General features: G+C 33.0%; 1 protein-coding gene across 1 annotated transcript in view; it reads left to right on the top strand.

The window, feature by feature from the left end:
• Positions 1 to 27,823, top strand: part of LOC148945242 (gamma-aminobutyric acid type B receptor subunit 1-like) — a 171,171-nt gene that overhangs the window by 58,662 nt on the left and 84,686 nt on the right. The window contains exon 4 of the mRNA XM_089098983.1: positions 27,601 to 27,817. Coding sequence (XP_088955109.1) covers positions 27,601 to 27,817 — 217 coding nt within the window. The remainder of the gene's footprint in view (positions 1 to 27,600; positions 27,818 to 27,823) is intronic.

The following is a 27,823-nucleotide window of genomic DNA, read 5'->3' as shown; positions in this document are numbered from 1 at the left end:
GGGACGAAGTTTATTAATATCTTTGGAGTTCGACCATGAGATTTGTTTACGGAATTATTGATTCACGAAAGGGGAATTAATTTATTGTTTCCAAGGAGAATTGTCTCCGGGACGAAGTTTATTAATATCTTTGGAGTTCGACCAGGAGAATTGTTTCCAGAATTATTGATTCACGAAAGGAGAATTAATTTATTGTTTCCAAGGAGAATTGTCTCCGGGATGAAGTTTATTAATACCGTTGGAGTTCGACCAGGAGAATTGTTTCCGGTGAATGTTTTGATATTAGAGATGAAGAGATTAACGCTGGAAAGGGTTTCTTAGTAATTTCAAATATGACAGCGCAGGGTTGCCAAAAACAAAACGGACACGCAGAAATTACGTTTAGGGATTATTTGAGCGAAATAATTTTAGACATTTTATTGAATTATTTCGTTGAAACAGTTAGAGACATTTTAAAAGATGATTTTAGAAGATGTTTTAGAAAAGGTTTTGAGTGTGGTCGTTGTAATACACAAGTTCCATTTGAACAGTGTCGTGAGGTCCTCTACTCCAACCTCAAAGGGGCCGATCCCCCTACCCCAACCCCGAAGGAAGCCCCCGGTCCTCAAAGGTCCCCCGGGTTCCCAAAGGGTCCCCCAGGCCCCCATTATTTAATACTTTTTTAAGGCTTTATTATATCTTTTCAGAACAAGTTATTTTCTTAATGTCCAACCTAAACCCATTTTACAAGTTGAAATGTGCGAAACCGTTTTAGGCATTTTAGGGAATTAAATCGGCGAAACAGTTAGAGACATTTTAAAAGATGATTTTAGAAGGTGTTTTAGAAGAGGATTTGAGGGTGAAACTCTGTGGTCGTTATAATACACAAGTTCCATTTGAACAGTGTCGTGAGGTCCCCTACCCCAATCCCAAAGGCCCCCGGTCCCCCTAATGCCCCTCGAGCCCCCAAAGACCACTGGAACCCCATCCCCCCATTTTTAAAAATAATTTTTGAATTTTTTTAACATGGTATTTTTTTAACTTTTTTACTTATCTTAAAATGACATGAAACATGCTTACGGCTCTACCAATCGTACACTGTGCTTGTTCATAGACACGACGCGGCTTTCCCACTGGTAATCTATGGCAGGCCATCGACACTACCTAGTTTTATGTGTGTATTAGATAAGTATTTTGTATAGAGCAGTAGACTAAACATACAACTCATCTCTGTAAAAAAGTGAAAATTGATTATTTGATGACGGTAAACGTGCATGAAAAAATTCATCTCTTTTTAACTTTTGATAAGTTGTAGCACCTGAACACTTAAACGAGTCCAAGTGGTAACACTATTGGAAATGTATGCATGCGTTGTCATGACAGCAAGAAGTTAGATTTCTTTGGAGTACCCAAGAATTTCAATCGTGTAAACGGTGGATATGCGAGGGTAACATTACCAGAGAAATTAGTGTTCAAAGAGAATGCGAACTTAAAAATAATTGTCGGTGATTGGGGACAACTCTATGCGACCTATAATTGCAAAACATGACTTGTTGATCCGTCATGTCATCACATGTCTGTTAGCATTGTAGACAGAAATTAAAGAGGAAGGGAATGTTCCTGCACTAGGTTTATTAGTCATATCATTTCAAAGCGTCAAAACTGCTCTCTTTGTAAAAATATGAGGTAAATAGACAGTGACATCGCAGGCAGAATAAAAAGGACCTTAGCAGACAATATCATCAATGAATATAAAGATGAATTGACGGAAAGTGAAGCGCAAGTGTACTAATAATGTATAATTATGTATTTAACGTATTTTTATATTAATATTCTACATGTCATTATTTCATTGAAAATATCTTATGCATTCATTCGTTAAGATTCCATTATCGTTAGAGTGAGCCAAAATGTCGACTATGCAGAGCATCTTTTAAAAATGTTAGAGTATTATGAAAAAGAATTTTTATGGACAAGGGTGATACATCAACACTCAATGCTGAATAGGAGATAGGAAAGTTCTAGATCTCTTCTGAATTTTACCAAAGAACAGAATTCATTTCTAATTTCTCCAGCGAAAATAAGAAACTTCCACTTCAGTTTTAGATTCATCAAGACATAAAAAGCCTAAAGTTCACTTCTAAATTTTTCCTTAGAAGATAGGAAAAGTTATGCTATGATTGTAATTATTTTTCCTGAAAATAAAAAATTTCATTTTAATTCTAAATTTTCTTAAATTCAATTCCGACTTTTCTCAAAGAGTCAAATTTAAAGTTCTGATCCAAATATTTCTTCTGGAGAAGAAAAGTTCAATTTCAATTCTGAATTTTCTCAATTAAAATGAAATAAGTTATTGGTCGATTACATTCTAACAAAAGAATTTTAAAATGTTCCACTTCGTTTCATATTTCTGTCAAACATATGAGAAAATTTTAAATACTACTCAAATTTTTTCATAAAAGAGAGAAAAGTTCAAATTCCCCTATGAATTATACAAGATAAATCAATTCAATTCTAGAATCAAGAGAGAAAATAAAAAGCTTCCACATCAGTTTTAAGTTCGCCAAGACATAAAAAATTTAAGTTCAGTTCTAAATTTTTCCATAGAAGATAGGAAATGTTATACTATGATTGTAATTATTTTCAATGAAGATAAAGTTTCACTTTGATTCTAAATTTTCTTAAATTCAGTTCCGACTTTTCTCAAAGAGATGAAAAAATTTAAAGTTCTGTTCCAAATATTTTCCCGGAAGAAGAAAAGTCCCAAGACAAAAAAAATTTGAATTTAACTCCTAAATTTTTCCGTAGAAGATAGGAAGAGTTGTACTATGATTGTGATGATTTTCCATGAAGATAAAAAGTTTCACTTTAATTCTAAATTTTCTTATATCTTAAAATGACCTGAAATATGCTTACGGCTCTGCCAATCGTACTCTGTGCTTGTTCATAGACACGACGAGGCTTTCCAACCGGTGCTCTATGGCAGGTTATCGACACTAGCTAGTTTATTGCATGCATTAAATCAGTATTTTTTTACGTTTGGAAGGATAAACACACAATTCATATCTGTAAAAAAGTGAAGATGAATTATTCGACGAAAGTATGTGCACCTGATAAAATCATCGTCGTGTTGAATGCTGACAAGGAGAAATACCTGAACTATGAAACGAGTGCAAGTGGTAACACTATTGGAAATGTATGCACGCGTTGTCATGACAGCGAAAAGTTAGATTTCTTTGGACTATCGAAATCATTCAACATTTCTCAAGGTGGATATGCGAGAGTGAGAGCACCAGAGATGATAGTGCTAAAGGAGAATGCCAACTTAAAAATAATTGTCGATGATTGGGGACAACTCCTTGCTAATGCTTCTGGTAGCACGATACCTATTGATAGATCCTATTCCCTTCGTTCTGGTATTAGCATTCAAATGAAAGCAAAGAGGAAAAGAAAGGCCTACTGCTGCACTAGTGTAATAAATCATATCATGTCTACCTGCCAGAACTGTTACCTGTGTAAAAATAATGTGACAATAGACAGTGAAATCGCAAGCAGAATAAAAAGGACATTAGCAGACAATATCATCAATGAATATAAAGATGAATAGATGGAAAGTGAAGCGCAAGTGTACTAATAATGTATAATAATGTATTTAACATATTTTTATATTAATATTCTACATGTCGTTATTTCATTAAAAATATCTTATGCATTATTTTGTTAAGTGTTCATTATTTTTAGGGTATGCTAGAACGTCAAACGTTAACAATATCTATTAAAAAGGTCAGAGATGTAAGAAAAAGAATTTTAGAGATAATGATACTACTAGCATGCTCAATTTTTCATAGAAGATAGAAAAGTTCAAGTTCTCTTCTGAATTTTACCAAAGAACACAATTCAATTCTAATTTCACCAGAGAAAATAAAAAGTTTCCACTTCAGTTTTAAGTTCACCAAGACATAAAAAATTTAAAGTTCACTTCTAAATTTTTCCGTCGAAGATAGGAAAAGTTATACTATGATTATGATTATTTTCCATGAAGATAAAAAGTTTCACTTTAATTCTAAATTTTCTTAAATTCAATTCCGACCTTTCTAAATGAGTCAAATTTAAAGTTCTGTTCCAAATATTTTCCCGGAAGAAGAAAAGGCCCAAGACATAAAAAATTTAAAGTTCACTTCTAAATTTTTTATTAGAAGATAGGAAAAGTTATACCATGATTGTGATTATTTTCTATGAAGATAAAAAGTTTCACTTTAATTCTAAGTTTTTTTTAATTCAGTTCCAACCTTTCTCAAAGAGATGAAAAAATTTAAAGTTCTGTTTCAAATATTTCCCTGGAAGAAGAAAAGTTCAACTTCGATTCTGAATTTTCTCAATGAAAATGAAATAAGTTATTGATCAATTCTATTTTCTCAAAATATTATAAAATTTTCCACTTCAATTCAGATTTTTCTCAAAGAGATGAAAAAATTTAAAATATTGCTCCAAATTTTTCTTAGAAGATAGAAAAGTTCAAGTTATTATCTGAATTTTACCAAAGGCCATACTTCACCTCTAATTTTTTCAGAGAAAATAAAAAGCTTCCACTTCGATTTCAAGTTCACCAAGACAAAAAATGTTCAGCTTAGTTCCGAATTTTTCCATAGAAGATAGGAAAAGTTATACTATGATTATGATTATTTTCCATGAAGATAAAAAGTTTCACTTTAATTCTAAATTTTCTTATCAGTTCCAACTTTTCACATAGAGATGAAAAAAATTAAAGTTCTGTACCAAATTTTTCTTAGAAGATAGAAAAGTTCAAGTTCTCTTCTGAATTTTAACAAAAAACACAATTCAATTCTAATTTCAGCAGAGAAAATAAAGCTTCCACTTCAGCTTTAGGTTTACCAAGCCTCCAAAAATTTAAAGTGTAGTTCAAAATTTTTTCGTAGTAGATGAGAAAATTTATGACATGATTGTGATTATTTTCTATGAAGATAAAAAGTTTCACTTTAATTCTAAATTTTCTTAAATTCAATTCCGGCTTTTCTCAAAGAGATGAAAAAATTTAAAGTTCTGTTCCAAATATTTTCCAGGAAGAAGAAAAGTTCAACTTCGATTCTGAATTTTCTTAATAAAAATGAAATAAGTTATTGATCAATTCTATTTTTCCAAATAATATAAAGTTTCCACTTCAGTTCAGATTTTTCTCAAAGAGATGAACAAATTTAAAATACTGTTCCAAATTTTTCATAGAAGATAGAAAAGTTCAAGTTCTCTTCTGAATTTTTCCAAAGAACACTGTTCAATTCTAATTTTCCCAGAGAAAATAAAAAGCTTCCACTTCAGTTTTAAGTTCACCAAGTCGAAAAAAAATTAATGTTCAGCTCTAAATTTGTCCTTAAAAGATAGGAAAAGTTATACCATGATTGTGATTATTTTCTATGAAGATAAAAAGTTTCACTTTAATTCTAAATTTTCATAAATTCAGTTTCGACCTTTCTCAAAGAGACGTAAAAACATAAAGTTCTGTTCTAAATATTTTCCCGGAGGAAGAAAAGTTCAACTTCAATTCCGAATTTTCTTAATGAAAATGAAATAAGTTATTGATCAATTCTATTTTCCCAAAATAGTATAAAAATTTTCCACTTCAGTTCAGATTTTTCTCAGAGATGAAAAATTTAAAATACTTCCAAATTTTTCATAGAAGATAGAAAAGCTCAAGTTCTCTTCTGAATTTGACCAACGAACACAATTCATTTCTAATTTCTCCAGAGAAAATAAAAAGCTTCCACTTCAGTTTTAAGTTCATCAAGACATAAAAAATTTAAAGTTCTGTTCTTTAATAATAAATAAATAATAATTAATAAATAATTGGAAACATTTCTCCATGTTTAAGTTAGGCTAGGTTAGGTTAACTTATCATGAGCGCTCATGATAAGCTAACCTAACCATGGAGAAATGTTTCTCATTATTTATTAATATTTATTTATACCTAACCTAACCTATTGTTTTTGGTGGTTAGATGAATGAACTGAATTTCAGAAAAATTAGAAATAGAGTGAAACTTTTTATCTTCATTGTAAATAACCACAATCATAGTATAGCCATTCCTATCTTCTATGAAAAATTTGGAATTGAACTTTAAATTTTTCATCTCTTTGAGAAATTATGAACTGAAATGGAAGCTTTTTCATTTTCGTTGGTAAATTTCAGAATTAAGCTAACTTTTTTTTCTCCTCTCTAAGAAAATTCAGAAGAGAACTTGTACATTTTGCACTTCTTCGAGAAAACTTAGAATTAAAGTGAAACTTTTTATCTTCATGAAGAATATTCACAATCAAAGTATATTTGAGAAAAATCTGAATTGAAGTGGAAAATTTTATATTATTTTAGGAAAATAGAATTGATCAATAACTTATTTCATTTTCATTGAGAAAATTCAGAATCGAAGTTGAACTTTTCTTTTCCAGGAAAATATTTTGAACAGAACTTTAAATGTTTTCATCTCTTTGAGACAGGTTGGAATTGAATTTCAGAAAATTTAGAATTAAAATTAAACTTTTTATCTTCATAAAAAATAATCAAAATCATAGTATAACTTTTCCTATCTTCTAAGGAAAAATTTAGAACTGAATTTTAAATTTTTTATGTCTTGGTGAACTTAAAACTGATGTGGGAGCCTTTTATTTTCTCTGGACAAATTATAATTTAATTATGTTCTTTGTTAAAATTCAGAAGAAAAATTGAACTTTTCTATCTTCTATGGAAAATTTGGAACAGTATTTAAAATTTTTTCATCTGTTCGAGAAAAATCTAAACTGAAGTGGAAAATTTTTATATTATTTTAGGACAATAGAAATGATCAATAACTTATTTCATTTTCATTGAGGAAATTCAGAATCGAAGTTGATCTTTTCTTCACTTCTTTGAGAAAAATTTAAAATTGAAGTGAAACTTTTAATCTTCATAGGAAATAATCACAATCATAGTATAAATTTTCCTATCTTCTATGTACAAATTTAGAACTGAACTTTAAATTTTTTATGTCATGGTGAACTTAAAACTGAAGTGGCAGCTTTTTATATTTTCTTTGGAGAAATTAGAATTGAATTATGTTCTTTGGTAAAATTCGGAAATGAACTTGAATATTCACGATCAAGGTATAACTTTTCTAATATTCTATGGAAAATTTTGAACAGAAATTTAAATTTTTTCCATGTCTATGTGAAAAGTCGGAACTGAATTTAAGAAAATTTAGAATTAAAGTGAAACTTTTTATCTTCATGGAAAATAATCACAATCATGGTATAACTTTTCCTATCTTCTACGGAAAAATTTAGAACAGAACTTAAAATTTTTTATGTCTTGGTGAACTTAAAACTGGAGTGGAAGCTTTTTATTTTCTCTGGAGGAATTAGAATTGAATTGTGTTCGTTGGTAAAATTCAAAAGAGAACTTGGACTTTTCTATCTTTTATAAAAAATTTGGAAGTATTTTAAATTTTTCATCTCTGAGAAAAATCTGAACTGAAGTGGAAAATTTTTATATTATTTTGGGAAAATAGAATTGATCAATAACTTATTTCATTTTCATTCAGAAAATTCAGAATCGAATTAGAACTTTTCTTCTTCCGGGAAAATATTTGGAACAGAACTTTAAATTTTTTCATCTCTTTGAGAAAGGTCGGAACTGAATTTAAGAAAATTTAGAATTAAAGTGAAACTTTTCATCTTCATAGAAAATAATCACAATCATGGTATAACTTTTCCTATCTTCTACGGCAAAATTTAGAACTGAACTTTAGATTTTTGATGTCTTGGTGAACTTAGAACTGAAGTGGAAGCTTTATATTTTCTATGTTGAAATTAGAATTGAATTATGTTCTTTGGTAAAATTCAGAAGAGAACTTGAAGTTTTCTATCTTCTTCGAAAAATTTGGAAGTATTTTAAATTTTTTCATCTCTTTGAGAAAAATCTGAACTGAAGTGGAAACTTTATATTATTTGGAAAAATAGAAATGATCAATAACTTATTTCATTTTCATTAAGAAAATTCAGAATCGAAGTTGAACTTTTCTTCTTCCGGGGAAATATTTGGAACAGAACTTTGAGAAAGGTTTGAACTGAATTTAAGAAAATTTAGAATTAAAGTGAAACTTTTCATCTTACATAGAAAATAATCACAATCATGGTATAACTTTTCCTATCTTTTACGGAAAAATTTAGAAGTGAACTTTAAATTTTTTATGTCTTGGGCCTTTTCTTCTTTCTGGAAAATATTTGGAACAGAACTTTAAATTTGACTCTTTGAGAAAGCTCGGAATTGAATTTAAGAAAATTTAGAATTAAAGTGAAATTTTTTATCTTCATAGAAAATCATCAAAATCATAGTTAAACGTTTCCTATCTTCTACGGAAAAATTTAGAAGTGAACTTTAAATTTTTTATGTATTGGTGAACTTAAAACTGATGTGGAAGCTTTTTATTTTCTCTGGTGAAATTAGAAATGAATTGTGTTCTTTGGTAACATTCAGAAGAGATCTTGAACTTTTCTATCTTCTATGAAAAATTGAGCCTGCTAGTAGTATCTTTATCTCTAAAAATTCTTTTTCTTACATCTCTGACCTTTTTAATAGATATTCTGAACGTTTGACGTTCTAGCATACCCTAAAAATAATGAACTCTTAACAAAATAATGCATAAGATATTTTTAATGAAATAACAACATGTAGAATATTAATATAAAAATACGTTAAATACACTATTATACATTATTAGTACACTTGCGCTTCACTTTCCGTCAATTCATCTTTATATTCATTGATGATATTGTCTGCTAATGTCCTTTTTATTCTGTCTGCGATTTCACTGTCTATTGTCACTTTATTTTTACATAGATAGCAGTTTTGACATATTGACAAGATATGATTAATGACATTATTGCAGGAGTATGCTTGTCTTCTTCTTGTTCTCTTTAAAATGCTAATACTGGAAAGATGATGATAGGATGTATCAACAGGTAATGTGTTACCAGCAACAGTAGCAAGGAGTTGTCCCCGATCATCGACAATTATTTTTAAGTTTGCATTCTCTTTGAGCACTAATTTCTCTGGTAATGTTACTCTCGCATATCCACCGTTTACACGATTGAAATTCTTGGATACTCCAAAGAAATCTAACTTCTCGCTGTCATGACAACGCATGCATACATTTCCAATAGTGTTACCACTTGCACTCGTTTCATAGTTCAGGTATTTCTCCTTGTCAGAATTCAACACGACGATGATTTTTTCATGTGCACATACTTTTGTCGAATAATTCATCTTCACTTTTTTACAGATATGAATTGTGTGTTTATCCTTCCACTGCGTAAAAAATACTGATTTAATGAACGCAATAAACTAGGTAGTGTCGATAACCTACCATAGATTACCAGTGGGAAAGCCGCGTCGTGTCTATGAACAAGCACAGTGTACGATTGGTAGAGCCGTAAGCATATTTCATGTCATTTTAAGATACGTAAAAAAGTTAAAAAAATACCATGTTAAAAAAATTCAAAAATTATTTTTAAAAATGAGGGGGGGGGGATGGGGTTCCGGTGGTATTTGGGGGCTCGTGGGGCATTAGGGGGACCAGGGGCCTTTGGGATTGGGGTAGGGGACCTCACGACACTGTTCAAATGGAACTTGTGTATTATAACGACCACAGAGTTTCACCCTCAACTCCTCTTCTAATACATCTTCTAAAATCATCTTTTAAAATGTCTCTAACTGTTCGCCGAAATAATTCCCTAAAATGCCTAAAATGGTTTCGCACATTTCAACTTGTAAAATGGGTTTAGGATGGACATTAAGAAAATAACTTGTTCTGAAAAGATATAATAAAGCCTTAAAAAAGTACTAAAAAATGGGGGCCCGGGGGACCCTTTGGGAACCCGGGGGACCTTTGAGGACCAGGGGATTCCTTCGGGGTTGGGGTGGGATCGGGGCCCTTTGGGATTGGGGTAGAGGACCTCACGACACTGTTCAAATGGAAATTGTGTATTATAACGACCACACTCAAAACCTCTTCTAAAACATCTTCTAAAATCATCTTTTAAAATGTCTCTAACTGTTTCGCCGAAATAATTCCATAAAATGTCTAAAACGGTTTCGCCCAAATAATCCCTAAACGTAATTTCTGCATGTTCCTTTTGTTTTTGGCATCCCTGCGCTGTCACATTTGAAATTACTAAGAAACCCTTTCCAGCGTTAAACTCTTCATCCCTAAGATCAAAACACTCGCCGGAAACAATCCCTCATGTCTAACTAAAGAGGTAAGAATTAAATTCATTCCGGATATAATTCTCTTTGTAAACAATAACTGAGGTACCTTGACTAGACTAAATACGTATAGAAACCATACTTCAGGTCGTCCTCAGACATTATTCAAAAAAAAAAAAATGGAAAAGACTTTCACAGGACACAATAAAATAATTCCCCTGTCGTGACACCATAATTCCCTTAGAAGCAACAAATTAATTCCCCTTTAGTGACAAATCCAGAAAACATCCATCAAAGTGAGAAAATTCCTGTTTTTTCATTCTCACTGACGAAAACCAGAAAACAGACATGAATTGATGTTGACATCCATGAAAAACATCAAATAAATTGACCAACACACATAACCGTCCAAGAAACATCCATAAAAGTGAGAAAATTCCTGTTTTTTCAAGTGAGAAAAACCATAAAAACATGCATAAATTATGTAAAAAAGTTGTAGGTGGCAGCAGGGGTGAGCAATCGGATCTCCTGAGGCCTTTCTACTGATACTGTGTTTTCGATTTAGTTCCATACGGGTCCAATATTTTCCGAATGTTTCTCCTTAATAACCTGAGATATAGTAGCAGCAGTAGTATTAGTAGCAGCAGAATTAATAGTTGTAGCTTTAGTTTTAGTGGTAGTAGTATCAGTGGAAGTAGTAATAATAGTAGCAGTGGCTGTAGTATGAGTAGAAGCAGCGGTATTAGGATGCAAATATTTTTTTTGGTTAGTTCAATATCCCCCAAAACAAGCCCAATTAGTTTCAACTTCATACACCAATCTGTTCCAAAGATATTGCTATTACACATCTTTGACAAAATGTACACAAACGACGTGTTGTGATTAAAGTCACCCTCCCTCTTCCAAAATTCCTTGAAAATTTCACCTTCATGCCCTTAGGCATAGTTGTAGTAGTAGTCACAATGGCAGTATTGGTATTAATAGCAGTAGTATTGGTAGTAATAGCGGTAGCACTAGCAGTAGCAGTAATATTAATGTATTGCCTTTACAATGGAAGTAGTAGTTGAAGTTGAAGCAGCAGTAAATGTAGCAGTAATAGTAGTATTAGTTGTAGCGTGCACATATTGTCTTTTGGTTAGATGATCTTGCCCTTTAAGAAGTCTCTGAAAGTTCCAACTTAATACCCGAACCAGTACCTGAGGTACGCTCTTCTGACAATGTACATCCACATAGCGTCTTTGGATTTTGTTCAAATTTCCCTTCAGTATTGTAAATGGAGTAGCTTGGTAGTAGTAGTATTAGTGGTACCAGTAATAGTGGTAGCATGCAAATACTGCCATTTTGATCATCTTCTCCATCATTTCCAAAATTAATAAAATTAATAGTTAATAAAATAAAGAAAGTTCCAAAATTAATATATTCAGTCATTCCTTGAGTTATGCTCTTTTGAAATTCCGTATGTACACATAACGGGTTTTAATTTAGTTCACCATTCCTCTCATCTTTCTCTGAAAGGCTCACCTGGAAGCCCTTCGTCTCTTTAGAAAGTAAAGTTAAAATATGCATATCTTTCGCAAAAACATATACTATATGTGAGCAATGAACGAATTGGCTAACTTAAAGCCCTTGCCCTGACGGCTGTGGGGAGGTTGACATCCCCAAAGACAGAATTACTGGACCTTTGAATAATGCTGGACAGAATAATTCTCACAAAATTTTGATCAAATGTGTTTGGGCAGTGATAGACTTTTGGGGGAGGGAATGGTTTACCTCCATTTACTTTTGACTCTTAAAAAATCCACTTGAACTTACTGCTTTTAATCAAATGAGCTTCATCCAACACAAAGTTTAAACCATCATTCATTCCATAAAAGCCTTATATGCTCCGAGGCATAACTTACAACCCTTGCCCCTGAACTCTGGGGAATTTTGTCCACCCTGAAGGCATTGTTGTATGCTCTTCGGACTAAAGTGAACAAAACGGCTATCTCGTAATTTCGATCGGATGTGTTTTGGGAAAAGGGAGTGTCAGGGAAGGTGGGGGGGGGGTGTTAGTTGCCCTCCTTCACTTTTGACTGTTAATAGGAAATTAGAACTATACATTTCCCATCAAATGAGCCTCCTCTTAAGTTCACGCAACCACCCATTCCATTAAAAACCTTATTTGCCCCGGGACAAAACCTACAACCCTTGCTCCCGGACTCTGGGGGGTTGTGTCCACCCCAAAGATATTATGCGTTTGGAAGAAATAGAAAGTGAGGGGAGTTAGATGCCCCCCAATCACTATGACTCTTAAAAAAGGCATTACAACTCCTGATTTCCAATCCAATGAGACACAACCAAACATTATACGAATACTCTTTCCGTAAAAATCTTATAAGCCCCTGGGTCATAACTTACAGCCTTCACCCTGAGGGCTGTGAGGGAGGGATTGTCATCCTCAAAGACATATTAACTTGACCTTTCAACTACGTTGAAGAAAATGGCTATCTAAAAATTTTGATTGGATGTGTTTGGGGAAATTATTGAGCTGGAGGGCGGTTGCCCTCCAATAGCTTTCTACTATTAAATCGGACACTAGATCTTTCAATTGCTAGTCGAATGAGTTTTGAAGCTTATACGACAACTCCTTCTATACGAAGTGCCCTGTCCAAAAACAAACGAAGAAAAAAATATGTGTGCCAGCATCGCTCTTTACTTATGCAGAATCATTGCGCTGCCTATGATATGGTTCCAAGTCACAATTTCACATTTTGTGGATCTTTTAAATTATTGTGGCCTCAGGCCATAAGAACAATGGATCTCAGAAGTTCCTGCCAGGAACTAATACATCTTCTTAAGTCCACACGAAGCGCTTAAAATGGTTTTCAAGTTGAACTGAGGGCAAACGCAATCTTTTACCCTTTAGGTCGCTACAAGGTTTTTCATGCTTGAAGATACCAAGAATTACCTCTTCTCTCACCAAGAATTAAGTTCCTGCAAAAATCAATTACTTCTGACTCATTGTGAAACCATTTCTGCGAATATTAAACTACAATGGAGAGGTAGCCCATAGTGGACGACTTAGCCAGGAAAGGGTTTCTGATTGTTACCTATTCTGGAATTTTAAAGTAAATAGAGTCACATGTACTAAAAAATATACCTCGTCATACATATTACGAATCTCTAAAGAACCATTACTACTTATAACAAGGAGATAGTATTTCAATAACGGGCTTTTTATGTTTGATAATTATTACTTCCACCATTGTTAGTTTTTTTTTAAGGTTTTAGTGTCAGAAAACTGGATTGATCTTTAACTATGGAAATATACAATAGCATTCAAAGAAAAAAAAAATAATGATTAGAAAAAAAAGCAAATAAACGACCTATCCAGCACAAACACCAAATACTTTTCTAGAGGCTAATTTGAATAAATATATAATAAAACACACAAGAACATCATCCCTACTTGCATTTAAGTGAACATGAAAAAACAAATACGGCATTAGACTTTGCAGTACCTACCGGAGGTACTGATCTCCATTTCGTGACCCTTCAGCCAGGAAGTGCAAGGAGGGGGTAGGCTGCCAGCCATCTTGTGCTTTTTCTTACTTTTCCTGTTTACCTTCATTTGAGTTCACCGGGTACCCATTTAGAGCTGGGTCGACTCTGGCTGAGCATGCAGAGCTACGCCACTGACCCCCGTTCCAAACCAAATAATCTGCAACTTAAGGACTTGAACCCGTGTCCCAACTGAAAAAGGATTTTAAAGTAGTAAGGCCATAGGCACTTGAAACCCTACCCGCAAACCTACCCGGTTTTTCTGGTAGGTAATTCTAATCTAGAGGTCAATACATCTTTCAAAGAGGAACGAGTACGCAATACCGGTCCTAGTGTGATTGATTTTTTGGACAATTGCCTTTAGTCAAGACTAGTTTTTTAGGAATGTGTCGTTGCTAAAGCTAACTCTCATTGGAAAAAAGGGGTATAAAGCTTTTGTTTTTGATAAGAATTGCACAATGAATGTATCGTTTGATGTGGGCATTTTTTATGAGCCAATCAGAGGTTGTTCAATATACGATAACTTGATTTGTGGTTGGGATTTGAATAAAAGAAAAGGTTATGTTATTTGCTTGCGTGTATAGGAATTCCCATGTTATTTGCTTGCAGGTATAGATATTCCCTTGTTATTTGCTTGCATGTATAGGAATTCCCATGTTATTTGCTTGCGTGTATAGGAATTCCCATTTTATTTGCTTGCTTGTATAGGAATTCCCATGTTATTTGCTTGCGTGTATAGGAATTCCCATGTTATTTGCTTGCATGTATAGGAATTCCCTTGTTATTTGCTTGCATGTATAGGAATTCCCATGTTATTTGCTTGCATGTATAGGAATTCCTATGTTATTTGCTTGCGTGTATAGGAATTCCCATGTTATTTGCTTGCGTGTATAGGAATTACCATGTTAATTGCTTGAATGTATAGGAATAAACAAGTTATTTGATTGCGTGTATATGAAATCCCTTGTTATTTGCTTGCATGTATAGGAATTCCAATGTTATTTGCTTGCGTGTATAGGAATTCCCATGTTATTTGCTTGCATGTATAGGAATTCCCATGTTATTTGCTTGCGTGCATAGGAATTCCCCGGTTATTTGCTTGCATATATATAAACTCCCATGTTAATTGATTTCATCTATATGTATAGCAACGTTTTTTGCCTATATAGAATATTAATTAACATTTAATGTTCTTGATTGTATAGGATTAACAATTTTATTTGATTGCTGGTATAGGAATTCCCAATTTATTTGATTGAATTTATAGTAATACAAATGATATATTCAATAGTTTCTATGAAAAAAATAGTAAAATGATATCATGTATATTAAAAACCATGGAATTTGATAGCGTGTATAGGAATCCCCATGTTATTTGCTTGCATGTATAGGAATTCCCTTGTTATTTGCTTGCATGTATAGGAATTCCCATGTTATTTGCTTGCATGTATAGGAATTCCTATGTTATTTGCTTGCGTGTATAGGAATTCCCATGTTATTTGCTTGCATGTATAGGAAGTCCCTTGTTATTTGATTTCATGTATAGGAATTCTCATGTTATTTGCTAGCTTGTATAGGAATTCCCTTGTTATTTGCTTGCTTGTATAGGAATTCCTATGTTATTTGCTTGCGTGTATAGGAATTCCCATGTTATTTGCTTGCATGTATAGGAATTCCCATGTTATTTGCTTGCTTGTATAGGAATTCCCATGTTATTTGTTTGCATGTATAGGAAATCCCATGTTATTTGCTTGCATGTATAGGACTTGCCACGTTATTTTGCTTGCGTGTATAGGAATTCCCATGTTATTTGCTTGCGTGTATAGGAATTACCATGCTATTTGCTTGCATGTATAGGAATTCCCATGTTATTTGCTGGCATGTATATAGGAACTCCCATGTTATTTGCTTGCATGTATAGGAATTCCCACGTTATTTGCTTGCTTGTTTAGGAATTCCCTTGATTTTTGCTTGCATGAATAGGAATTCCATTGTTATTAGCTTGCGTGTATAGGACTTCCCATGCTATTTTAAGGGCTTATGTGCCCCCTTCCTATGCTATTCCAGGAGCTTATGTTCCTTTATATGCTCTTATATGGACTTTTCCGTTTGGTTTTTCTTTACTTGGCCCCGAAGGAACCCCCCGGTCCTCAAAGGGTCTCTAGGCTCCCAAAGGGGCCGTGGTTTACCTTGTAACTTTTACATTCTCTTGATTTTCAAAGTTCCGTTTGAAGGACTCTGTTATTTTATGCCAGTGTGATTTTTTCTTTACATGGTGTTCGTTCAAAAAAGCGAGAATTTCTGTTAAATAAATAATTCTTATATTTTTTCCGTTCAATTGAAGGCGAGAATTTCTGTTAAATAAATAATTGTTATACCTTTTAAAATGACTTCACGGGGGTTGGAGGGGGCTCTGTTGTTTAGAAGGACTAAAGTTTTTGAAAAGGGTAATTACTCCTTTAGTTTACGAGATTTGCGAATTTTTTGCGAAAAGGTATTTGTGTAAAGGTATTGCGATGGTTAAGAATGCCTCACGGGTAATTAAAGAATGGGATGCTTGCATCAACAATACAAAGAATATGCTATTATACTTAATAGATTTGACGCTTACAAGAGACATTGCTAGAAGGTATTCAATAGCTTAATTGAAAAATAACGATAGAATGACATTGTGACTTGACCTAGCTTTACCTCGCCGATGTGGTCTGTATAATACATAAGTAACGTTTGAAAAATATTGTCAATTTAAAAAGAAATGGCTGAAAAGTGTTTTGAGGGGGATGGGGTGCATGGAGGGGTGAGTTGCACGAGAGTTCAGTTAAAGGGGATACAGTTGCCCGGGGGTTTCGGTTATACAGGGGTTCAGTTACAAGGGGGATTCAGTTGCACGGGGGTTGAGTTAAATGGGAAGTGAGGTCCACGAGAGTAGTGCTTTGTCGTGGCTTAGCCGTGAGGTCCCTTAACACAACCCCAAAGGGCTTCGATCCCCCCACTGTCCCCCCGAAGGGGCCCTCCCGTCCTCAAGGCGTATGGGGGGGTTGTGTTTTAGTGGTGTTCATTAAAAAAAAAAATTTTTTTTTAAAAAAGTATTTCTTGTATATTTTAAAATAAATTTACGGGGTTTGAGAGACTCTGTTGCCTGATTCCATGTGGTTTTTCTTCTTTTCAGTAAAGACACTCGATATCCTAAAAGTGTTTAATTAAAACTTTTTTAAAACTTCGAAATTTTTCAACTTTATTTATTTTTTCTTTTTGTACATAACTTAAAATGTCAAAATATGCTTACAGTTCTAACAATTGCGCTCTGTGATTGGTCAGAGACACGATGTGACTTTCCCACTGGCATTCTATGACCGGTTATTTGACACTACCTAATCGATTGTATGTATTAAATCAGTATTTTTTACGCAGTGGAACGATAAACACATAAGTCATATCTTTAAAAAAAAAGTGAAGATGGAACATTTTAATAAAGTGTGTTTACATAACAAGGTTATTGTATCATTGAATGCCGACAAAGAAACATATTTAAACTTTGAAACAAGTAAAGGCGGTAGCACTATTGGAAATGTATGTATTCATGGTCATTATAGTGAGGAATTAAATTTCTTTTTAAGGGCTAAACAAATAAATTCTTACGTTTGTGGTTACTCAGGTTTGATGTAACAAGAAAAGCGTGCACTAAAAGAAAAGATACGCATAAAAATAATCATTTAGTCTAGGGGGCCACTTATCGCTACTACTGTACTTTGCCTATTAACTACTGTTGAATCCAATTATCACCATTCAGGTATTAGCATTTAACGGAAGATCAATAAAAGAAAGGCCTACTCTTCTACTAATATCGTAAACCATATCTTATCTACGTGCCGAAACTGTTACCTGTGTAAAAATAATGTGATAATAGACAGTGAATTTACCAGAAAAATAAAAATGGCATTGTCAGGAAATATCACGATGGAATATAAAGATGAATCGATGAAAAACAAAGCACCAGCAAACGTTACTGCCATTGATCAAACCGTCATTGAACCAAATAATACCAAAGACGAAAAGCATATTGAGCCTGTTGATGAGACACCAGTAAAAATTGTGTATGACTCAAAATGGAGTAATGATTATTATACTGATTACAAACTAAGAGAAGACAATAGCTATAATATCAAGAGAGAACATGATGAACTATTTTATGGAACAGGTTCAAAATGTCTAAAGTTGATCAATGATATTAATAATGTATCATAATATATTTTTTGTATTAATATTCTACATAGCATTATTTCATTAAAAATATATTATGCATTACATTGTTATGTGTTCATTATTTTTAGAGTAAGCTAGAATATCAAACGTTTAGAATGTCTAATAAAACGTCGGAGATGTAAGAAAAGGAATTTGCATACATCTATTGTCAGACACATGGGAACAAATTCTTTCTTGAATTCGCCTCGTGGGTAAATAAAAAAGACAGTTCATTAAAGAAATTATGAAAAAATTGTAAGTAAGTAGCAAATTCTTTCTTGAATTCACCTGCTGGATAAACAAAAAAGACATTTCATTCTAGAAATTACGACAAAATTCCAAGTAAGTAACAAACTCTTTATTGTTTTCATGACTTAGATACATGATATAGAAATTTAATTCAAGAAATTATGAAAAAATTTCTCATTAATTAAAAATTTATTTATTTAATTCAACTATTGGATAAAAAATAAGGAAATTTAATTTATTAAACTATTAAAAAAAAAAAAATTTCTTTCTTGAAGTCAACTGTTGGATACAAAATGAGGAAATTTCAGTCTAGAAATTATTAAAATATTTGTAAGTGAGTAAAAAACTCTTGTCGTTTCAAACTCTTGAATATACAGTACAGATAATTCATTCAGGAAATTATGAAAAAATCACAAGTAAGTAACTTTTTTTTTTCTATTTATAAAAAAAAATTTTAACTTAGATACACGATATAGAAATTTAATTCAAGAAATTAGGAAAAAATTCTCAGTAATTAACAATTTCTTTCTTTAAGTCAACTAATGGATACACAATACGGAAATTTCATTCAAGAATTTCATGACTTATATACACGATGTACAAATGTAATTCAATAAATTATGGAAAAGGACGCATAGATTAGCAATTTTTGTCTTGACCTCGTCTTGTGGATACACCATACGTAAATCTCGTTCGGGAAATTTTGAAAATATATTTAAGTAAGTAACACACTCTATCTACTTATTATATTCGATATCCAGTACCCATACTTGATTCCAGAAATTATGAAAAAAATCTCAAGTAAGTAATTTTTTTTCTCTTTATCACAAACAATTTTCACTTAGCTAAATGATGTAGAAATTTAGTTCAAGAAATTATTGAAAAATTCTCAGTAAGTAACAATTTCTTTCTTGAAGTCAACTCTTGGATACGCAATACGGAAATTTCATTCAAGAAATTATGAAAAAATTGTAACTAAGTAGCAAATTCTTTCTTGAATTTAGCTGTTTGACAAACAAAAAAGACATTTCGTTCAAGAAATTATGACAAAATTCTAAGTAAGTAACAAACTCTTTATTGTTTTTACGACTTAGATATACGAATTAGAAATTAAATTAAAGAGATTATGAAAAGATTCACAGTCTAAGTAGCAAATTCTTTCTTGAATCACCTACTGGACAAACAAAAAAAAACATTTTTTTCAATAAATTATGACAAAATTCGAATTAAGTAACAAACTTTATTGTTTTCACGAGTTAGATATAAGACGTATAAATTTAATTCAATAAATTTTTAAAAATTTCAAATTAATATTGGCAAATACTTAATTTTTTAAACCTGTGGGATAAACAAAAAAAAACAAAAAAAGAAATCTCGTTAAAGAAATTATGACAAAATTCTAAGTAAGTAACAAACTTTATTGTTTTCACGAGTTAGATATACGATGTATAAATTAAATTAATGAAATTATGAAAAAATTCTCAGCAAGTAACCATTTCTTTCTTGAAGTCAACTCTTGGATACCCAATACGGGAAATTTTATTCAAGAAATTATGGAAATATTTGTATGTAATTAACAAACTATTTATTAATTTAACCTCTTGGATATACGGTATAGATAGATAATTCAATAAATCATGAAAAAATTGTAAGGTACAAGCTTTTTTTTTCTATTTGTAACAAACAATTTTCACTTAGCTACACGATGTAGAAATTTAACTAGCTAAGGTATTAAAATTTAATCAGTAAGTAGAAATTTCTTTCTTGAAGTCAACTCTTGGATACACACAATACGGAAATTTCATTCAAGAAATTATAAAAAATATATGTAAGTAAAGAAATTATTGAAAAATTCTCAGTAAGTAACAATTTCTTTCTTGAAGTCAACTCTTGGATACGCAATACAGAAATTTCATTCAAGAAATTATGAAAAAATTGTAACTAAGTAGCAAATTCTTTCTTGAATTTAGCTGTTGGACAAACAAGAAAGACATTTCATTCAAGAAATTATGACAAAATTCTAAGCAAGTAACAAACTATTTATTTTTTTTACAAGTTAGATATACGAAACAGAAATTTAATTCAAGAGATTATGAAAAGATTCTCAGTACAAATAGAAAATTATTTATTGAATTCACCTGTTGGACAAACAAAAAAAAACTTTTCGTTAAAGAAATTATTAAAAAATTATAAGTAAGTAAAAAACTTAATTATTTTCAAGAGCTAGATATACGACGTAGAAATTTAATTCAATAAATTATGAAAACATTATAAGTATTATTAGCAAATTCTTAATTTTTTAAACTGTTTTTAAAAAAAAAAAAAAAAAAAAAAAAGATAGTTATTTACATAAATTATTAAAAAATTCTTAGTAAGTACCAAAATTTATTTTTTTAACGAGTTAGATATACGATGTAGAAATTAAATTAATGAAATTATGAAAAAATTCTCAGTAAGTAACCATTTCTTTCTTGAAGTCAACTCTTGGATACACAATACGGGAAATTTTATTCAAGAAATTATGAAAATATTTGTAAGTAAGTAACAAACTCTTTATTAATTTCACCTCTTGGATATACAGTAAAGATACATAATTAGAAAAATCATGAAAAAAATCGCAATGTAGTAGCTTTTTTTTTTCTCTGTGTCACAAACAATTTTCACTTAGCTACACGATGTAGAAATTTAACTAGCGAAAGTATTTAAAATTTCTCAGTAATTATAAATTTACTTATTTAAGTCAACTCATGGATGCACACAATAAAGAAATTTTATTCAATAAATAATCAAAAATATATGTAAGTAAGTAACAAGCTCTTCATTGATTTCACCTCTTGAATATACAGTAAAGATACTTCATTCAAGAAACGTGATTAAACACGTTTTGAAACTGCATGTTATTTGTATGCCTTTCTTTGGCACCTTTCCAAACGAGTGGGGATTCCCCACTGGCTCCTACACATTGCAAAAAAGTGAGCAGTACTAAAACGCCACGTTTTCAACCAGACTGGTTTTTTAGGGACCAATCAGGAGATATATGCAAATTCGACATAGCTTTATTTCATTTTTTTTAAGTTTCTTTTTGTCGAGGTTTCGGGCGCGCACGTAACTTCGTCTAAATGAACCTTACGGCTAAACCACGACAAAGCACTACTCTCGTGGAACTGAATTCCCATTTAACTCAACCCCCGTGCAACTGAATCCCCCTTGTAACTGAACCCCTGTATAACCGAAACCCCCGTGCAACTGTATCCCCTTTAACTGAACCCTCGTGCAACTCAACCCTCCATGCAACCCATCCCACTCAAAACACTTTTCAGCCATTTCTTTTTAAATTGACAATACTTTTCAAACGTTACTTATGTATTATACAGACCACATCGGCGATGTAAAGCTAGGTCAAGTCACTATGTCATTCTATCGTTACTTTTCAATTAAGCTATTGAATACTTTCTAGCAATGTCTCTTGTAAGCGTCAAATTTAATAAGTATAATAGCATATACTTTGTAATGTTGATGCAAGCATCCCATTCTTTAATTACCCTTGAGGCATTCTTAACCATCGCAATACCTTTACGCAAATATCTTTTCGCAAAAAATTCGCAAATCTCGTAAACTAAAGGAGTAATTACCCTTTTCAAAAACATTAGTCATTCTAAACAACAGAGCCCCCTCAAACCCCCGTGAAGTCATTTTAAAAGGTATAACAATTATTTATTTAACAGAAATCCTCGCCTTCAATTGAACGGAAAAAATATAAGAATTATTTATTTAACTGAAATTCTCGCTTTTTTGAACGAACACCATGTAAAGAAAAAATCACACTGGTTTAAAACAACAGAGTCATTCAAACGGAAATTTTAAAATAAAGATAATGTAAAAGTTACAAGTTAAACCACGGCCCCTTTGGGAGCCTTGAGAACCTTTGAGGACCGGGGGGTTCCTTTGGGGCCAAGTCAAGAAAAACCAAACGGACAAGCCCGTATAATAGCATAGGAAGGACCATAAGCTCCTGGAATAGCATAGGAAGGGGACACATAAGCCCTTAAAATAGCATGGGAATTCCTATACACGCAAGCAAATAACATGGGAATTCCTATACATGCAAGCAAATAACATGGTAATTTCTATGCATTCAATCAAAATAAAGTGAGTATACAAAAACGTGCAATAAAAGCACATGTTAGTTAATAGACATTAAATAATTGCAAAATTTAATACATATACTTGCAAGAACCTAACAAGGTGCTTAATCAGAACAAACGATAATAACAAGTGTCTACCAATAAACCATCGCAAATTAAATTACCACTTCAAAACCATCCACGCAAATAACATGGGAGTTCCTATACATGCAAGCAAATAACTTGGGAATTCCTATACAGGCAAGCAAATAACATGTGAATTACTATACAAGCAAGCAAATAACATGGGATATCCTATACAAGCAAGCCAATAACATGGGAATTCCTATACAATCGAGCAAATGACAAGAGAATTCCTAAACACGCAAGCAATTAACTTGGGAATTCCTATACATGCAAACAAATAACAAGTGAATTCCTATACACGCAATCAAATAACATGGGAATTCCTATACAAGCAAGCAAATAACATAGGAATTCCTATACATGCAAGCAAATAACATGGGAATTCCTATACATGCAAGCAAAGAACCAGGGAATTCCTATAACTGCACGCAAATAACATTGTAATTACTAAACAAGCAAGAAAATAACTTGTGAATTACTAAACAAGCAATCAAATAAAATTTGAAATAATAGAAAAGAAAGCAAATAACTGGGTACATACTAGACATGCAAGCCAATAACAGTGGAATTCCTATAAAAGCAACCAAATAAACTTGGAATTCCTATACACGCAATCAAAATAACCTGGGAATTCCTATACATGCAAGCAAATAACATGGGAATTCCTATACGTGCAAGCAAATAACATGGGAATTCCTATACACGCAACCAAATAACATGGGAATTCCTATACATGCAAGCAAATAACATGGGAATTCCTATACACGCAAGCAAATAACATGGGAATTCCTATACATGCAAGCAAATAACAAGGGAATTCCTATACACGCAAGTGAAAAAACTTGGGAATTCCTATACATGCAAGCAAATAACATTGGAATTCCTATACACGCAAGCAAATAACATGGGAATTCCTATACACACAAGCAAATAACATAGGAATTCCTATACATGCAAGCAAATAACATGGGAATTCATATACATGCAAGCAAATAACATGTGAATTCCTATACATGCAAGAAAATAACCTGTTAAGTAATATACACGCAATAAATTTTGATTTTTATTAATTAACATGATATCTAAATTATTGTGAATTACTAAACTCTAAAGAATAAAGCAAGTTAATTAATATAAAAGAAAGCAAATAACAAGGGAATATCTATACCTGCAAGCAAATAACATGGCAATTCCTATACACGCAAGCAAATAACATAACCATTTCTTTTATTCAAATCCCAACCACAAATCAAGTTATCGTATATTGAACAACCTCTGATTGGCTCATAAAAATGCCCACGTCAAACGATACATTCATTGTGCAATTCTTATCAAAAACAAAAAGCTTTATACCCCTTTTTCCCAATGAGAGTTAGCTTTAGCAACGACACATTTCTAACAAACTATTCTTGACTAAAGGCAATTGTCCAAAAAATCAATCACACTAGGACCGGTATTGCGTACTCGTTCCTCTTTGAAAGATGTATTGACCTCTAGATTAGAATTACCTACCAGAAAAACCGGGTAGGTTTGCGGGTAGGGTTTCAAGTGCCTATGGCCTTACTACTTTTTAAGTATAACCAATCAGTTAGAACAGCTTGAAAAAGTCCTGGAAATTTTCTCTTGGATTGGATTAGTGTCTTAACATCAAAATCATCAACAAATATTCAGCCTGAATTCAGCCCACGGTTTGTAAATGCATGTAGTCAGGTTTGTTTTTGACTAACTTGTTTTTCAGACAATAGGGTATCAAAGGCAGTGCAATAGCGCTGCCTAAGTAAAAAACGATGTTGGGACAATGTATTATTTATTTTCTTGTTTTGGCCAGGGCACTCCGTATTGAAGGAGTTGTCGTACAAACTTCGAAAAGGGCTCTTTCGATTGCAAATTAAAACAGCTAGTGCCCTTTTTAATACTTGAAAGTGATTGGAAGGCAACTAACACCCCTTCCACGCCAACCCATTCCCAAAACACATCGAATCAAAATTTTGAGATAGCCATTTTGTTCAGCATAGTTGATTCCCAGATAAAAACTATGTTTTTGAGGAGTATAATCCCCCACAGCCCCCAGGGCAAGGGTTGTAAGTTATGCCCTGAAGGCGAATAATTTTATTTTATAGAAAGCTTTGTCGTAGAAACTTTAAAAAGGGCTCATTAGATTGGAAATTCAAAGGGCTAGTGCCCTTTTTAATAGTTAAAAGTGATTGGAAGGCAACTAACACCCCTTCCGCGATATATAGATAGCGTTGTCGTAGAAACTTCAAAAGGGGCTCATTCATTGGAAATTGAGAGGGCTAGTGACCTTTTTATTAGTCGAAAGTGATTGAAGGGCAACTAACCCCCCTCTCACGCCCACCTTTTCCCCAAACACATCTAATCAAAATTTTCAGATAGCCATTTTGTTAACCGTAGTTGAAAGTTCTGGAAATTAGGTCTTTGAGGATGAAACTCCCCCCAGAGTCCTCAGGGCTAAGGTTGTAAGTTATGCCCTGGGGGTATATAGTGTTTTTATTGAAGGCTCTGTCATAAAAACTTGAAAAAGGGCTCATTCGATTGGAAATTAAAGGGTTAATGCCCTTTTTAATAGTTGAAAGTGATTGAAGGGCAACTAACCCCCCCCCCCCCTCTCATGCCTACCTTTACCACAAACACATCAAATCCAAATTTTGAGATCGCCATTTTGTTCAACGTAGTTGAAAGTTCTGGAAATTAGGTCTTTGAGGATGACAACCCCCGCACAGCCCTCAGGACAAGGGTTGTAAGTTATGCCCTGGGGGCATACAAGGTTTTTATAGAAAGTGTTGTCGTAGAAACTTCAAAAAAGGCTCATTCGATTGTAAATTGAAATTGCTAGTGCCCTTTTTAATAGTTGAAAATGATTGGAGGGCTACTAACCCCCTCACACTCACCATTTCCCCAAACATATACAATCAACATTTTGAGATATCCATTTTTTTCAACGTAGCTGATAGTTCTGGAAATTTTGTCTTAGTGGATGACGACGTAGTTGAAATTTCTGGAAATTATGTATTTGAGGATGACAAACCCCCCGGAGCCCCTACGGCAAAGGTGTTAAGTTATGCCCTGGGGGTATCTAAGGTTTATATAGATAGCGTTGTCGTGGAAATTTAAAAATGGGTTCATTCAACTAGAAATTGAGAGGGCTAGTGCCGTTTTTAATAGTCGAAAGTGATTTGAGAACAACAAACCCCCCTCTCACACCCACGTTTTCCGCAAACCCATCCAATCCAAATTTTGAGATAGCCATTTTGTTCAACGTAGTTGAAAGTTCTGGAAATTAGGTCTTTGAGGATGAGAGCCCCCGCACAGCTCTCAGGACAAGGGTTGTAAGTTGTACCCTGGGGGCATATAAGGTTTTTATAGAAAAGGTTGTCATAGAAACTTCAAAAAGGGCTCATTCAATCGGAAGTTCGAATGGCTAGTGCCCTTTTTAATAGTTGAAAATGATTGGAGGGCAACTAACCCCCTCACGCTCACCATTTCCCCAAACAGATACAATCAACATTTTGAGATAGCCATTTTTTCAACGTAGTTAATAGTTATGGATATTATGTCTTAGAGGATGCCGACCCCCCCCAACAGCCCTCAGGGCAAGGGTTGTAAGTTATGCCCTGGGGGTATATAAGGTTTTTTATAGAAAGTGATAGTGTAGAAACTTCAAGCAGGGCTCATTCGATCTGAAGTTGAAAGGGCTAGTGCCCTTATTAATAGTCGACAGTGATTGAAGGGCGACTAACCGCCCTCTCACACCCACCATTTCCCCAAACACATCCAATTAAAGTTTTGAGATAGCCATTTTGTTCAACATAGTTAAAATTTCTGAAAATTATGTATTAGAGGATGACAAACCCCCCAGAGCCTCCAGGGCAAAGGTGTTAAGTTATGCCCTGGGGCATCTAAGGTTTGTATAGATAGCGTTGTCGTAGAAATTTCAAAAGGGGCTCATTCAATTATAAATTGAGAGTGCTAGACCCGTTTTTATTACTCGAAAGTGATTGGAGGGTAACTAACCGCCTTCTCACGCCCACCAAGTCCCCAAACACATCCAATCAAAATTTTGAGATAGCCAATTTCTTGAACGTAGTTAATTGTTCTGGAAATGAGGTCTTTGAGGATGACAACCCCTCCACAGCCCTCGGGGCTAAAGTTGTAAGCTGTGCCCTGGGGGAATGTAATGTTTTTATAGAAAGGGTTGTCGTAAAAATTTCAAACAGGGCTCTTTCGATTGGAAATTAAAAGGGCTATTGCCGTTTCAATTTGTTCATGGAAGGGATGGTTGTTTAACTTCAGAAGAGACTCAGTCTTTCTCCCTGAAAAAAACTATGTCAATTATCACTAATTTATCGAACATAAATTAGTCCAAAGACTTTTTGCACAAAAAAAGTTTTTAAAAAAAAGTAAAGGACTCCATTCAACCAAAAATGAAAAAAAATAGAGTCAAATAATCTATAGAGACTACAACTACCAAAAATCAGGACCAATAAACCACTGAAAATCAAAACGCATATAAAAGAAAAAAAGTCAAACGCTAAACACTCAAAAATTAATCTGTGTAGGGCTCAAAGCCCTATGTTTATTAGGAGATGGAATACAATTTGTATTTTACGGAAAAAATTCCTTTAATTATTTTCACTTTTATAACTTTAAAAAAATCAAAAATTAATTAAGATTTTAAGGAATAAATATCAACATATGTATATTAAACTGACAATGCACTTTTTTTTCAGTAAATTCATTTGAATTTTTTTCAGTAAATTAAAAATTATATTCTGGCTTCTAGATAGCATAGGGTTTAGAACCCTACTCACATTAATTTCTGCTCGTTTTGAGTTTGACTTGTTTTAATTTCTTTTTTTTTGGGGGGGGGGGTTCATTTATTTATTAATACTGATTTGTGGTAGTTGTAAGCTTGGTAAATTATTAGATTTTATTTTCGTTCATTTTTGGTTTAATGGAGTTCTTTACTTTTTTTGGAAAAACCTATTTTGCGCAAAAAGTTTTTTTTGATTAATTATAATAAAATGGCCTAATGTCAACTTATTTACAGACTATAACTGATTTGGAATCCAAGTGTAGGGAGGTTGGAATTGAAATTATCGCAAGACAAAGTTTTATGCAAGAAGCCACCGATGCAGTGAGAAATCTCCGACGGCAAGATGCTCGTATAATCGTCGGGCTTTTCTATGTAGCAGCTGCCAGGAAAGTTTTGTGTGAAGTCTACAAACAAGGTCTTTACGGCAAACAACATGTATGGTTTTTCATTGGCAAGT

Source organism: Artemia sp. Qi Xiang Cuo, chromosome 13 (genome assembly GCF_049724085.1).
Source record: "Artemia sp. Qi Xiang Cuo chromosome 13, ASM4972408v1, whole genome shotgun sequence".
Taxonomy (NCBI): domain Eukaryota; kingdom Metazoa; phylum Arthropoda; class Branchiopoda; order Anostraca; family Artemiidae; genus Artemia; species Artemia sp. Qi Xiang Cuo.
The sequence above is the reverse complement of the archived record's forward strand: the minus strand, read 5'-3'. Positions and strand labels throughout refer to the sequence as shown.